The sequence below is a fragment of the Paramormyrops kingsleyae genome, chromosome 15, assembly GCF_048594095.1.
Source record: "Paramormyrops kingsleyae isolate MSU_618 chromosome 15, PKINGS_0.4, whole genome shotgun sequence".
Taxonomy (NCBI): Eukaryota; Metazoa; Chordata; class Actinopteri; order Osteoglossiformes; family Mormyridae; genus Paramormyrops; species Paramormyrops kingsleyae.
The window spans coordinates 14946713-14962193 of record NC_132811.1 but is presented as its reverse complement, the minus strand read 5'-3'; the positions used below and the strand labels follow the sequence as shown (position 1 = coordinate 14962193).

At 43.7% G+C, this 15481-nt stretch overlaps 1 protein-coding gene across 6 annotated transcripts in view; it reads right to left on the bottom strand.

Annotated features, from left to right (window-relative positions):
• LOC111840123 (adhesion G protein-coupled receptor D2) overlaps nucleotides 1–15481 on the bottom strand; it is a 70140-nt gene that overhangs the window by 14140 nt on the left and 40519 nt on the right. For all 6 annotated transcript variants that reach the window (XR_002837306.2, XM_023804623.2, XM_023804628.2 and 3 more), the window contains one exon: nucleotides 4688–4770. Coding sequence is in view for 5 of the 6 variants with exons in the window: in XM_023804623.2 (XP_023660391.2) it covers nucleotides 4688–4770 (83 nt within the window). In the remaining variant the exon portion in view is untranslated. The remainder of the gene's footprint in view (nucleotides 1–4687; nucleotides 4771–15481) is intronic.

Here is a 15481-nt window from a genome sequence, read left to right as displayed (position 1 = left end):
TGAAACATTAATGCATTTTTCCATTTTAATACTTCCCACGTTTTACTGCACCCCTCAAATTGAAGTGCTGAGGTCATCAACAATAAAAGGACCCCCAGCCCCCCGATTTGACCTCCTGCAATCCACCACTGACACTTATCCTGCCCCTATATAATTTTTAATACCTCTGTTTGCCTACACTTACTTCTAGAGCACAACAGTACACATTTCATACACTGTATTATGGGAGTATTCATCATACTTTCATTTACATAACTGGTCTTTTTTACATAACTGGATTTGTTTTTTTCACTCCCTGTGAGGCTATTTGAAAAGAAAATACTAACCACAGAGTGCAACATCCAAATAAAGAGGATTTAATAGTAAAATAGCTATACTGTGACAAGCATCTGAACTAGAATGAGATGATTCAGGGTCTGATGTAGTATAATCCAGCAAGGCACTTAAACTGGAATTCTCTAGTAAAGCACCCAGTTATAAACATTAGAAGTATTGGCTGACCAATATAATCTCAAATATATTAATTTCCTAAATGTTTTACCTACCAACTATTCTTGTATTCATGGATACAAGTAAAGTAAAGTTCAGATCAAATAAAGTTTACAGTTATTCTGAAATTCCTGAGACAACTTCTCGATATAAATAGATTGGAATGCTTGCTAAAAGTTACCATGTGAGTGGGATTCTGCTGGAGGTGGTTTTTAAATTAAATACAGTACAGATAGCGTGTGTATAGTGAAGCCATGCAATATACGTTTGATGAAAATAGATGTCAGGTCTTTCTGCCTCCTCTTTCCTGTTGTGTTCTAACAGGGACTTCCTGTCCAGCGTGGGAGGGTGTGGGTGTCATCCTCTGTGCCTCCCCCACAGCAGGGAGCAGTCGCTACCCTCGCCACACCAAACCCGGTCGAGACTGCTGAGGGGGTGGCGAGAGCCAGCGGCCCCTGGCATCCTCCATTCTCACGCCAATGCCCATTCATGCAAGCATTAGACCTCCATGGCCTTTCTCTCTATGGTTCTGTAGTTTCTGCAGAAAATGTGCCCACTCAAGGCTCAAGTGATGACATCATGTGCCCCCCCCCCCCCCCCCCCACATATTGAATCTACTCGTCTTTTTCCAAACATCCATGATTATTATCAAGGTCAGCTCCCAGCGACAACATAAGCTACATTCCTCCAGAATATCTTGTCTCTTGTAGGGGCCTTTTACTCTCATAGTTCATCCATAATAAGCCTGTCTGCTCATTTGCACGTCAACAGAAAGTACAGGCTTGATTTGACCACGAATGCACTTGTTTGTCTGGCAGCCCGTGACGTTTGTATTCCTTCATATTTAATTGGAATTTAATTGTCATTGCCCTTCATGCCCTACACTTATAAAAGCTAAGACAAGGAGGTGAGTCAGCCGGGGATGTTTTTGGTCTGGCCCCTTTCCTGCCGTGGGTCCGCAGTGTAGAGGAGCTCCCCGCCGATGGTTGCACGATATACGACAGCACAGCTCTGTCGCACTTCCTTACCTGGTGACAGATCGGTCGAGCCGAGCGTCCAGGAGGGCTGCTGGACACCATGCGACATCCACGGGAAATAACATCAGGCTTATGTCTAATGAGGATATTAATGGCGGCGATGGCATATTCACGACTACCTCTGACAGCCAGACATGCTGGCAGAACAAAAGGAGACATAGTTTTGCTCAATGAGAATTGTATTTGGAAACAATGGGGGCACAATGTTTGCTGCTGAGAAAGGTGAGCAGAGTTCACCTTGTGTGAAAAGATATCTGTTTGACGGTTGATCTTCCAACAAAAAGACTTTGCATTTCAAGTTATTTTAAATTATTCTCTTTCCCCCCCGTTTGAACACAACTTGTTGGAACTTGTTCGGTCCAATTGAAATTTAGAGCACATTTCAATGTTGGGAGATTCATGTAAATCCGATAAATACCCTTTCTGGCTCATGGCGTTCTTTACAAACTGTACCATGCTGTAGTTCCCCAAGATGTTTAAAGAAACAGCATTTCTGACCACAGGTCGATAAGGAGCCATGGTGGAGCGACCAGCTGAGATACCTTGGCTGATTTAACCCCCTTTGCACAACCAGCCCTTTCAGAAACGGTTTAAATTATGAATGACTTCATAGCTTCAATGGTTTCAATTATGTTCCGGCCAGTTTAAGTCAGCGGCTGACATATTTCAACCGGGAACCACAGTCTGGCTTATGACTTTGGCCCACACTGAGGAATAGTATTGATTATCATTACAATGCTCACGATTAAAATAATAATCACAACAATATTTTAAAAGCCATTCTGTTTAGCTTTCTAAATTTTAATGTGTTTCGAGTATAATGCAAATGAACAGGATCACGCTCGTATGCGCCGATGATCAGGAGGATTATTGATTACAACAAAAGCCTCGTTAAGGCAGCTAATTGGCCGGTCTCTCCGCACAGGGCTGGGGTTAAGAGAGTCAAGAGTGATCCTGCTTTATTCGGTCTCCCGGGTGTCTGCCTGCGTTCTTGTGGTACTTGATGGGAGCCACCGTGTTAAAGTCAAACCTTCCACTGAGGCCGACCTGCCTGCTAACGGCTCTCAGACGAGGGTCAGAGGTCAACCGCTGTAGGATGGCGCAGCACAGACTCTTCCGTCTTCTTTCAGAATTCATTAGTACCGGTAGATTTACCCTACTGCCGAAGAGGTCATTAATTCGTTTTTAATAGCATAGGATGCTACCTTTCAAGTGGCGGTTGGGGGTGGTGAGATGGGCAATGACAGCACCACGCAGGTGTGAAGTAAAACAGGAATTAACACCATGCCTGCATGTTACTAGAGTGGTGAGTAATGGTTTTCAGTGGAAGGGGTGCCCCAGGAGGGGAGGGAGGGGGGTAAATCCTGCAGCTGATGGACAGGAAGTGGGGCCGCGCATGAGCAAAACAGGAAGAGCGGCGTTTTCGTCTCGGCGTTGAGCCATTGGGCTCTGGACAGGTGAAGGCTCCCGGGAGTCATCGCGTCACTGTGGCGATGCGAGGGACACCAGCTCGGCTCGAGGGGGGACAACGGGATGGCACAGACTCCCCGAGGTGCCTCAACCGCCTCACCGTGGGGTTCCGGGTGCAGGGTTCACTAGGGGTCTGCTATTGGATAGACGAGGGCTGCATTGTGCCCGCGTCATCGGACGAAATGGACCTCGACAGGCAAAAGGCTACATTTAAACAATAGCTCGTCATTTCTGGTGTCTAGAATTTTAGTCTCCGTTATATCATCGCAGAAACCCAAGTACTTAAAGTTGAGTAAACATGCTTCAACGCTAGTGATATTACTCTAAAAAGTGTAAACAAAACGCTATAGGTACAGGACTGGAAATTAAGCCCGCCCACTCGCCGGAGGGAAGTAATTTAGATGAAGGGTGAGTATAAAAACCTGAATACCAGTCCTCTGGCTAGTAAAAAAAGAAAGTGTGTGATGGGCTACATTTTTTACTGAACCAAGTTCCACCACTATATATAATTAATTTCTGTTTTATCATTTGTGTTCTACTTGTCACCTTGACTGGATAAACGGTATCAAAGATGGATGTTCTGTGTCTCCTGACCATCACTGACATGAGCTGCTATCAAACTGAGCACCAAGAAACACCACAACTGCTTTATCCATAACAATGAAAGTCTCATTTCTTTCTCTTTAAAGACACTCAGACATTATTACGATATTTATTTTCATAGCCAGCTCCCTAACCTAGAGTGACAGAGCTCAAAGATTCATCCCCTCAAACAGGGATGGCTTAAACAGATGTGAGGCAGCCTCCTCTATCGGCTGGGTTCGAGTTCGGAGGCTGGATTTCCCGACTTTGGGGTGTGAGGGCCCATGCACAGAACTAGCAATCCGAACTGGGGATTTGGCCATTTCCATGTGCAGGTCATGTGAAAAGGTAATTGTGTTTGTATTACATTTCACTGTGTACATCTTAAATCCCTCCTAAAATTAAAAAGTGGACCATCCAGCACAGAGCAGAAATCATGACAAAAATTAATAGGAACTTGGTTCTTTTCTGTCCACTAGGGGGCTCATACCATTAGTATAATATTTGTCCCAGGTAATTGCTTACATTCACAAAGATAATAGGCAGGACGCAGACATTTTTCAGAGACATCAGCATTATGAATCTTGGACTGTGGAATGCACCCGCATTGCCCTCATCCTGATCTCTCAGAATAGATTTCCTGCCTTGACGCGAGGGCATTCGGCTGGAGAGAACATCGGCACTAACGAGGAATTTCCAAACGGCCTTCCGCACGGGCTCTTGTTTATTTTAGTGGCGTATCCCATAACTCAAGCGACGGCTTCCCCCGTGCTCTGCACCTCATAGCTAACTGGGCCCTATGTACAACTCCTCGTCGTAACCCGGGCTAATAGAAAACACAGACACGCTGAGATTGCAGGCCCCGAGCTGGGTAGAGTCGCCCGGATGGCTGACACGACCTTGGCACAACGTCTTCAGAGTATTAACTGTTTAACGCTCGTTTATAAACTTGGGGGGAGGAAACGTAAATTGTTCCAGGTCAAGGGTTAAACGATAACTCCAGCCTCTGTGCATGGCCCCATGCAACAGTAACAGGATCCCTTAGGTATCTCATCCTGGTGGTGAAAGGAAGATGTAGGAATGGGGAGAGAAAGAGCAGCTGGTCCTACCTTGGCAGGTGCGACAGACCCTACGGCCGGACTGACGGGTCCCTCGTTCAGACATTCCCCAGTGCAGGAATCAGGCTGTGACCCTGAAAAAGAACCCAAACAAAGTCATTCAAGGGGCCTGAACTCCGGCCATTTTATAAGCTGTAATATGAGGTTTTTTTACAGGACCCTATCTAAAAGAGAGTTTTGCTCATAAAATGCTTTAAATTAAATATATGTATATATAGCAAAATACTGTCTTTATATACAGTCATGTGTCGCTTAATGACAGGGATAGGTTTGGAGAAATGCGTCGCTAGGTGATTTCTACATTGTGCATACTGTACTTTTACAGTAACTTTGACAGTAAACGTAAAAAAAACAGAAATGGTACACTATAAAATAACGATAAAAAGTACAGCATTGTAAATACAAAAACCAGTAGTATAGTTACTATCATTATCAATATACAATTGTATGTGCTATACTTTTACATGAATGACAGCACAGTAGGTTTGTTTACACCAGCATCGTGAGTAATGCATTGCACAACAACGTTATGCTGGCTTTCAGCTCCATTATAATCCTATTGGACCTCCATCGTGCATTAGGTCTGTCGTTGGCTGAAACATTGTTACGCGACACATGACTGTATAATCAATACACATGTATCATTATACAGCTGATTAATTAAATAAACCATCTAAACATCATCAAAACAATATCCCCTTCACCAATTTTAATTACTTTCTTGTGACTTGTTACTTTCTAGCCTTGAAGAATTAAAATAGATGTTAGACATTGACATTTTGTACAATTTCCATGCTATTATTTTTCGAGTGAATATTTTTGTATAATAGATCCTACACCTACAGTGACTTAATAATCTATAAAATAAATTAATACCGTTCCTATGGGAATACATATTATAAATTGTACAGTGTTTATTTCCACCATAATCAACAACAGAAATATGTCTGGCAGAGGTGGAGACTTGAGTCACTGACTTGTGACTCAACTCGGTCTCAAGTCACAAATTTGAATACTTGTGACTTGATAAGCAAAACTGATGCAAAGACTTGGACTCAACTTGGACCTAAGGGCAAATACTCGAGACCTGACTTGGACCCTATGACTCGAGAAGACTTGAGATTATAGTCCCTGTCTGGATGCCATAACATTAATTTTATCATTTCAGTGTATATTAATTCTCCGCTGTCTGCATTTTCAATCAGCTGAATGCAAGGTCTCCTGAAACAGTTTGCTGACAGATGCATCACTCCCTGCATATGCATGGACATAAAAACTGTGTGAGGACAACCATAAGTGCTCACTCTCTTTTCAAATGTGGTGGCTTTGAGGCTATTAATGTGTACTGGCAATTGGAAAGTTGCTGGTTCGAATCCTTGAGCAAGGTCCTCAACCTGCAGTTGCTTCATCCTGGGTATGATGTTAATCTACATCCAGCCCCGCAAGCAGGGTTGGTGGCAAGATTGACACTCCAGCCACCAGAAAAAAACTTCCATTCGGACGAGTGTGATGCTGAGCTGTCACCTGTCCCACGGGTGCTCTCAGGCTCGCATGCCTGTGGCGGCTGGTTGCATGGTGGGTGCAGCAACGTGCTGGATCAGCGTGCTCCTTACCTACCACCGCCTATAAAGAATGTATCCTATGGTGTACTGTGTCAGGTTTTTTCTGCAGCAAGTTTTAATCACTAAAAGTAAAAACCTGACTTAGGTAGGGACTGAAGTTACATGACTCAACTTGGACTCAAGTCACAAATTCGATGACTTGTGACTTGACAGCAAAAAAGATGGAAAGACTTGCACTGGACTTGAGGGCAAATGACTCGAGATTTAACTATGACTGCAATGTTTTGGCTTGAGACTTGACTATGACTGCAATGTTTTGGCTTGAGACTTGACTTAGACTCTCCAAGGAATGACTTATTCCCATCCCTGACGACTGGTATAGATTTAAATAAATTATAAGGAATTCTGGCAAAGAAAATCATTGCATGAAAGTAACAAACACCAGAATACTAATTAAAGGTACTAGAAAAAAAATACTTGGAAAAAACTTTGAACACTGCAGTCTACCAACTTGGATGAGAGCTACCATTGGTTTATGGACACTGTAAAATAATCAAGATAATGGGAATGGGGTTTCAATGTTGATGGTTTTATTAGACCCCCACCATGGGCTCCACACAAACATTTTGCAGTTATGCTGAAAAAAATCCACAAATGTGACAGTCACTTCTAACATCCATCTGTTTTTCAGAACCACTTACCCAGTAGCGGGTCGCAGTGTAACTGATTCCAAAATTGGTATCATGGGTTTTGGAGTGAATGTGTGGGAAGCCCCTTAGGTATCTCCTGTCTCTTTTACTGCAGGTGTGTTTTATCAGCCTTCAGCTACATTTCCATCCATCTTCCATAACCTCTTATCCAGCACAGGGGTGTATGTGTGTGTATGTGTGTGTATGTGTGTGTGTGTGTGGGGGGGGGGGGGGGGTGAAGCCTGTAACAAAACCAGGGTACAAGGCTAGGGACACCCAGACCATCACAGCGTGCAGACGTCCACAATCACATGCTAACAGCAATACCGAAACAAGTATTTGGACTGTGGGAGGAAAGCTACCCAAGCCCAAGGGGAACATGTAAAGTGGAAAACGATCACAGACCCACGGGGTGGGAATTCAGCTCATAGTCCTGGAGGCGTGAGGTCACAGTGATGAAAAGAGCCAAAGCTGAGAACACAGGGAGTGAGTCAGCAGAGCCAGGAGAGACAGGCTGGAGTTACGCGAGCATGCAGACCATGGCGGCCGCTGCCCGCCCCCCCACTGCGCAAACCACCTGACGTCAGCACACTGAATACATTGTATTAATGATACAAGTATCATCACTGAAATTTCAAGCAACTCCTTAGCAAAAGGAAAAGTATTTCACTTTTTAAAAACTATAATCATAGAAAAAATATTTCATTATCATTGAGCTGTAACTGATGTGTGCTGTTTAGCAACAGTATAAAAATTACTAATGTAACATCTTCGGGGCATTGCTAGAGATTCTAATATTATATAATAAGATTATAATATTGGGCCCCCAACCCAGACCAGTCCAATTGTGGGGACAAGTCTCTGCACCCGTGATGGAAGATCGCTGGTACAAGCCCCGACCACGACAGAAAAGTCACATGTCTGAGGTCCCTTGAACAAGGCTCTTAACCCCCCAGTTCCAGGGGCGCCGCATGACGGCTGACCCTGTGCTGTGGCCCCTGTGCTGTGGCCCCTGTGCTGTGGAGAGCACGACGGGGTAGGTGAAGAGACAAATTCCTATGTACCTGTACTTGTGCAAGGGACAATAAAGGATTATTATTATTTCAAATATTTGGGCCCCTGTGACTCCGGGACCCTTGGAATCATCCTAACTTACCCCCTTTACGGGGTGCCTAAATATCACAAACGATTTTTTAAGAGGATGGATATAGAATCTTTTCTTACTTCAGTAGAACATGATGCACAGATGCCATTATGGACTTTCAGCAGGAGGTAGCAGCCAGTACAGTAGGTCTGCATGCCAGACACCACAACTTATGGTTCGTCTAGCCTCAAATGTCCCAGTCTTTCACCACGGGGGTGGGCTGCAGTCGTTCACTCCCAATCATGCACAGTGGAAATCATCCATTCACAGATGATTTCTGCAGTGAAAGTTATTCCTGAATGGGGGAAAAAAATACCCTCTTTTGCAAGAGTATACCACGACCTAAACAGCATGGGGCATCAGTCTGATCCTGATTTCTAAAGTTCACAACCGTCAAACAAAATCAGTAACTGGCAAAGTGACGGACACTGATTAACGGTGACAGGAATCACATTTTCTCTTTTGCTCGTTTAACGGCTTTCACATATTTGCGCTGCGCGATCACGTCCGAGCGCAGCGGCGGCACAAGCTTCTCATCCGAGAACTGAAAACAAAGTCCGGCGGCTGAAGCTGCAGGGGGCGACGAAAGACATCTTTGAATAGCATCAAACCAGGCGCCCGTTTGCTCAACATCATCTGCCGGCTCCATCTTGTCCGGCCTCACGCCGATTGCCACGGCTGACAGGTGATCTACGTTCAGCGCAAAGTGTTCGGACGGCCCTGGGGGAGTCACTGCTGAACGCTTCAGCATCCCCCCCCCCCCCGTATTTATGTCCTTTCTGCCGTAGTGGAATATTCCATATGATAGCAATTTGGTTTCTCTGCAGTCCTTATGGAGGAGTGCCAGAGTTTCTTAGCTACATGTAGGAAAGCAGTCTGAAGTCTGAAATGTTAAACTGTGCCAAAGCTTTTGAAACCAGAACGAGTGTCAGATAACTTCAACTTTAATTGAAATGGGCCATTTAGAAAATGCAGATATTAAACCAGAGCTTTGAGATGCTGCACAATTAAAGTACCCAAACCATTGAATGTATATACTAAACAGTAAATAAAACATCAAGTAAACATTTTATTTATAAACAATCCATAAACCCACCCATATACCATACCACTTCCAGCAACAGAGTACTGCAGTGGTTACGAATAATATTAGATTATATTGTATTTAGATTCTTATTTCTACATGGAAAGTTTTGGCTTCTGAGAAGAAGCCAAAACTTGTTTATCCCAAACATGTTTATCTGAAAACATCCCAGAGGAAAACAATACTTATTATAAGTGGACAGATTCTGCTGAAAACTGCTTGCACATAGCATAGCTACGTATGTTAATATGGTGCTTGCTGAAGTTAAAGCGATGGTACATACACTGGGGGGACGACCATCAACCTAGTGCCGATAGACAGCTCAGCTAATAAAACACAGCCAGGCCTGAGCGGAGTAAGAGCATCAAGGTCAGCTGGACAACCTTGTGTTGATAGAGGTTTATCTTGGCATTTCTATAGTTAGAACTGTTTCATGTTTGGTCCACATTCCATTAGCATTTTTGTCAGAGGCAGATGTTAGTCTGCTTTAGAGTGTGATGTCACAATACGGACGCACTTAAGAACCGAGTTCGAGTTCCGTTCCTACAACTACGTCGTTAGTCGGTAAGCGAGAAGCTGCCCCTTACTGACATTTCAAGCATAGTGTACTGGTAGTGGGATTGTGTCAACCATCTTTAGATACTGTTTTAATGTCACCTTTGCACAATTTATAACATTTTTAGTATATTTATAAATGTTTATACCGTAGGTTATTGTATACTGTAATAAACAGAATAGAGGAAATTAGCTGTAAATTATTTTTATTTACTCTGAATAATCAAAAGGTCTAAAAGGAAACTAACTTGATCACTTTGTTTTAATTTTCATAATTGCTTGAAACTGAAATGTCGCGCTGCCATTTCCGCAGCCAAAGTTCTCGTACAGCGTACAGTACCAACTGGTCAGAGGGCTGGCTGCACGGTCGTTAAACAGGTAGGTCGTTAAGTGAGGAGTGGCTGTAAACTCGTTCGATAAACAAATGTCTCTGGAAAAACTTTGTAAATACGAATATATTCATGTTTCAAAAGTTGCCTCTGACAATCTAAAAAGAAAAATATGATTACCAGCCTTGTAAGAATCTCCAGAAACATGCTTCTGAGGAGGAGAGAAGATGAAGAAAACTGAATTTTTATGTATAATATGTTGTTTGGCTTCCAGAAAATTAGCAACTTCCTGTTGATAAGCTGACAACTTAGTTTACAGTTAATTTTATTTTATTATAATGCAAATTATCTACTATGGTGTTATTGGATACAAGTTCTTCAGTGCTGATGAATAAACAATTTGTAAACTCAACAAGACAAGGTAACTCGGCATCTACTAGAAAAATAGTGAGGTGTCAAATAGTGAGGTGTTGCGTGTCCAGACAAACTCAACACAATGCAAAAGGACTGACATTTCACATATACAGTACTGTGAAAACACATCTATTAACCATCAGATAAAAACGTGAACATAAAGAACATAAAAATCTCAATTTAAAGTGTTTTCATGATAACCATCTAAACTTGTCCTGAACTTGCACCCAGGCTTGAATAAAAGTGCCCCCCCCCCAACCTAAGAAGAGAAGCTACGCTGTTTCCTATTAAAATGGCTGCATTTGGCAATACATGATGTCAACGATAATTCCTGACATATACATCATACTGTAAATCCTTCAGATTAGGAGTAAAAAGGAACACCTTGCATGTATCTACACTAACGTGCAAATGGGCACCATAGCTGAACCCGCTGATCCAGCCTGAAAATGAGTCTAAGCATGAAATAATGTGGAATAAAAATAAATATATTGGGTAATTTACAACTTACAGCAAATGCATCAGCAAAAAATAACACTGTGACCTACAAATTTGAAGGAAATAATAATCACATTTTTAAAGCCAAAATATTTAAACATAACACTAAAAGCACATGCATCACAACCTAATAATGTATCACAATGTATATTATTTTTTAAACGCTTTATTCATACCAATGCTAAGCACTAATTACCGTAGCATCATACAGTACCCCTGCTCCTACTGATGAAGATATTACCTGCCCTCCTCTGCAGCGTCACATCTGACATGTGCAGGTGTGACAGCCAAGCTGCTCATAATAATCTCCCTCACCTGCACATCTGCCGCTATTTTAATTAACGCTCTATGGAGGCTCGTCAGGGAGTGATAAAAAAAAAAAGGCATTGTCGCATTAAAACAAAAATAATAATCAACGTGTTTCATCAGTAAACAGCAGGACCATTTAATTGGGCCATTCCAATAAACAAAAAACACGGCACTGCTTAATGACTTGATACCGTAGGCTCCACTATTGGGAGCACGTTTGGTCTAAGGGCAACACGTGGCAGGACTGTGACAGTCATTTCCATAGAGACGCTGGCATCCGCCCCACATTCCCCCCCCCCGCTGCCTTTTTCATTTTGTCAGAAGCAGGCGACGGTTTTGCAGTCTGCTGATTTATGAACGAAGGGTGACCTCAGAGGCCGTAACACAGTGATGGGTGACTGGTTCTCAACAGTAGGCTACCAGCACTTGACAAAGTGCCTGAAGCAGAATGAATTTACTTCTCTTTTCCTCAATCATCAACAGGCTCCTGCCCTGACCCCCAGTCCTGTCTGCTATAACAAGATCTCCCCCCATCTTGTGCTGAAAAATTTACTGTCATGTCTAGTTTTCAATGCGCCCAACTGAGCACTTCTTTCACCTTCAAGGGAGTTGGAGACTCGCTAACTTGCTGGTCACACGGCGCGGCCAAGGGGTTATCCGGGACGCGAGGATCTCAAACGGGCCACGACTTCTCCCTTCATCACAACTCAATCTTCCTCATCTTATTATACATTGGCCATTTTTTTATTTATTTTTTTTGCTGGGTATTTGGCAGACATATTTGTGTCTGCCTTCATCATCTTGATGACAGTGCCTTGAGGTGAGTTAAATTTAATAAGCCCACATTTTTACTGCCAATAAATCTCAACACACATTCAAATTTAACCTTCCTCTTGTGTGAATGGTGACCACAACCACTGAAGATCTCGGGGACAATGTTAGGAATTAATTCCCTGCCCTCGCTGTGTACCTGCCGATCACAGCATGCAGTACTCCTACAGTAATGTACATGCTTCTAATGGTACTTGACACCTCAGTCGCCCTTTGATCCTTCCACAGCTTTCAACTTTAGCACATCTGTACAACGAACATGAAATAACTGCCCAATTGTATATTTGTACAGTGCCACACATTACATTTATCTCAACAGACATTATTCAAGGAAACACAATTAAGAAAGCAGGGTCTGACAATCCCTGGAATGATTGGGGATTAAGGGCATAGGTCAAGGATGCAACAGCAAAATCACTCTACCAGCCATGGGATTCAAACTAGCGACCTTCTGATCACACGTATAACGTACTAACCTGCTGAGCCTCACACTGCCTGACTGTACCAGTTATTATGGTGAATAAAAATACCATTAAGCCATTCAAGGATTGATCAGGCCATTGAGTTTGGGAGAGATGTGGGTTGGAAGGGCTGCCGTAGCCAACGAAAGCGCCGTGAGGATGGAGCAGAATTCTGTTTTGGGCTCCACCAAGCACTCCAGCCTGCTTCTCCACCTTAGTGACCTCACTGGTTTCTCTTTCATCCTTCACCCCCATTTTTTTTTAGTACCTTCCCACCACAACTGCATTACGACAGGGCTACTGGGAAAGGCCTCTGCTTTCGGCAGAAAGACAAGTGCCAGCGGCATGTGCCGAGACGCGGAGCCGCGCAGAACCGCTCTGGCGTGGCAAATACAGTACGAGCGCAAGATTTATCGTTTGATGGTGCATCTCGTACAATTTTTTCAAGTCTAAAAAAAAATACCACTTGCTTCTTTAACTTTCAATTCCCCCTAAACATCCCCTGCTTCACAGCCTCTAGCTATTGCCTTTCTCAATCTGTCCCTGGAGAAGCAAAAGTTATTACCCCTGTCGATGGAGGAGAAAGGGATGTTATTCCCTTGTCACCCTGAGCTGGTCCCTCGTCCTCCTTGCCCTGATCTATAGCCCCCTGCTGGAGAGAAGTTCCTGATGTGTCATTGGTTCAACATCCTGCCAGTTCACATTACCTGCCCCCCCCCCTCCTTTCCCTCCAAGCCACTCAGGGGCTGACAAGAGCTCACAAGGACTTGAGCGACTTGCCGTGTCAGAGAAATCAGCCCTCGGGAGACAGCTTGCTGACTGACTAGTCTGATTAGGTGAAAGCGGGTTAAATGTTAGTGACCTGGAGTGAAGGTTTACCTGAGACTGACTGCAATCCCCTCATTTCATGTCAAGAGCTCCAGAAATTGTCCTGTTGAGGATTAAATTCCCACATTCAAGTACACAGGGATCTACAGCTTACTCATACTGATCTAGTTATATGAATACACCTTATAGTATAATAATGCATATGCATATATATATATATATATATATATATATATATATATATATATATATATATATATATATATGAACTTCTCAGTGTTCAATGCATGTTATAAAAATATAAACTGCTTTTTAGTTTGGTTACGTATGAGTACGGTTAGAGCTTGGTATCGGTTAAGGTTGTCATTGTTGGGTTTTGCCCATAGAAATGAATGGATGGTCCCCACAAAGATATGAACACAGGTCTGTGTGTGTGTGCGTGTGCGTGTGCGCGTGCGTTAGTGCGTGCATGCGATCCCTTCCCCCATATCCAAGGCTTCCTGGCACAGGTCTTTGTGACCAAGTACCGGATGACCAGTTAGAGAAAACGGATAGAAAGCTATAAACCATGTTCTTCACCACCAATTCTCAGGCAGCGAAACAGCTCTAAGATCGTCAGTGTTCAGTCTCCACATCACTTCCGTTCCCTGAATGGACACGTCAGGCCGGCTGTGAGACAAATCCGATTTGAGGTCTGGGATCCTACAAATAACCCTATACTCCTGGCACGAGTACACCTCGGTAAAAGTTCATGGTAACAGGATAGACTCCTGGGATAGAAGCACATATTACACAGGCAAGGGGGGGCTACTGAAAGGCATTCATATTACACAGGCAAGGGGGGGGCTACTGAAAGGCATTCATATTACACAGGCAGAGGGGGGGGGGCTACTGAAAGGCATTCATATTACACAGGCAAGGGGGGGGGGGCTACTGAAAGGCATTCATATTACACAGGCAGGGGGGGGGGGCTACTGAAAGGCATTCATATTACACAGGCAAGGGGGGGGGGGCTACTGAAAGGCATTCATATTACACAGGCAAGGGGGGGGCTACTGAAAGGCATTCATATTACACAGGCAAGGGGGGGGGCTACTGAAAGGCATTCATATTACACAGGCAAGGGGGGGGGGGCTACTGAAAGGCATTCATATTACACAGGCAAGGGGTGGGGGCTACTGAAAGGCATTCATATTACACAGGCAAGGGGGGGGGGCTACTGAAAGGCATTCATATTACACAGGCAAGGGGGGAGGTGCGCACATGCCTGTTTATCTGACGTTTGTCAGGAAAACTGGAGAAAACAGAAACATGCAACTTTAGACAGCTTCCAGGGGGGTGGAATGCGACCCCCCCCTCCAACAAGGCCATGTGATCTGAGGCCATTACAGTTGGGTCTGATTTTAAAGCAGAATGCGTGGGGTGGTGGCAGCAGCATTGATCAGGACCATAGTGGTACACAGATCCTTAACGCTGCCCACCGCTGCTCAGAAACTAGGTTTTGAAACACTGGAGGTGTAAATAAATTCAAAAATACACAAAAGAGGCTAGAAGGACATGGGCTGGTCATCCATCATGTAAGCCATTACCAGAAAAACACCGGCCCTTGGTACCACACGGTCAGCCTGAGACGATAAAAATTCAGCTCTGCGCTTCGATCTGTTACGTCTGACACGTGGCTGCACTCTGTTTTTGAATTATAAACAGATTTATTTAAACTTTGCCCACGCGCCTACAGCATGTACAGATACTGGAAAACTCTGGGATCAGGAAGAGCGCACACTTCAGAGCTCAGAAAGAAGCAGGTTAGCTGGGTTAGCGAGACGAGAAGCACAGAATCGAGGAACACAGTGTGAGAAGAATTTAAAAATGTTTGTCAAAGTGTAAAGTCTGTATATTGATAATCAAGGCACTTCAGAAACAAAGATAGTTATAAAAAAAATATATATCCAGTATATAAATAAGCAAATCGGGGCATAAAATAAATTAAAGATTCGTACAGGTGTGGATCAGAGTGGGGTCAGCTAGACCCTGGAGCATTTGAGGTTAGAGGTCTTGCTCAAGGGCCCAACAGTGATATG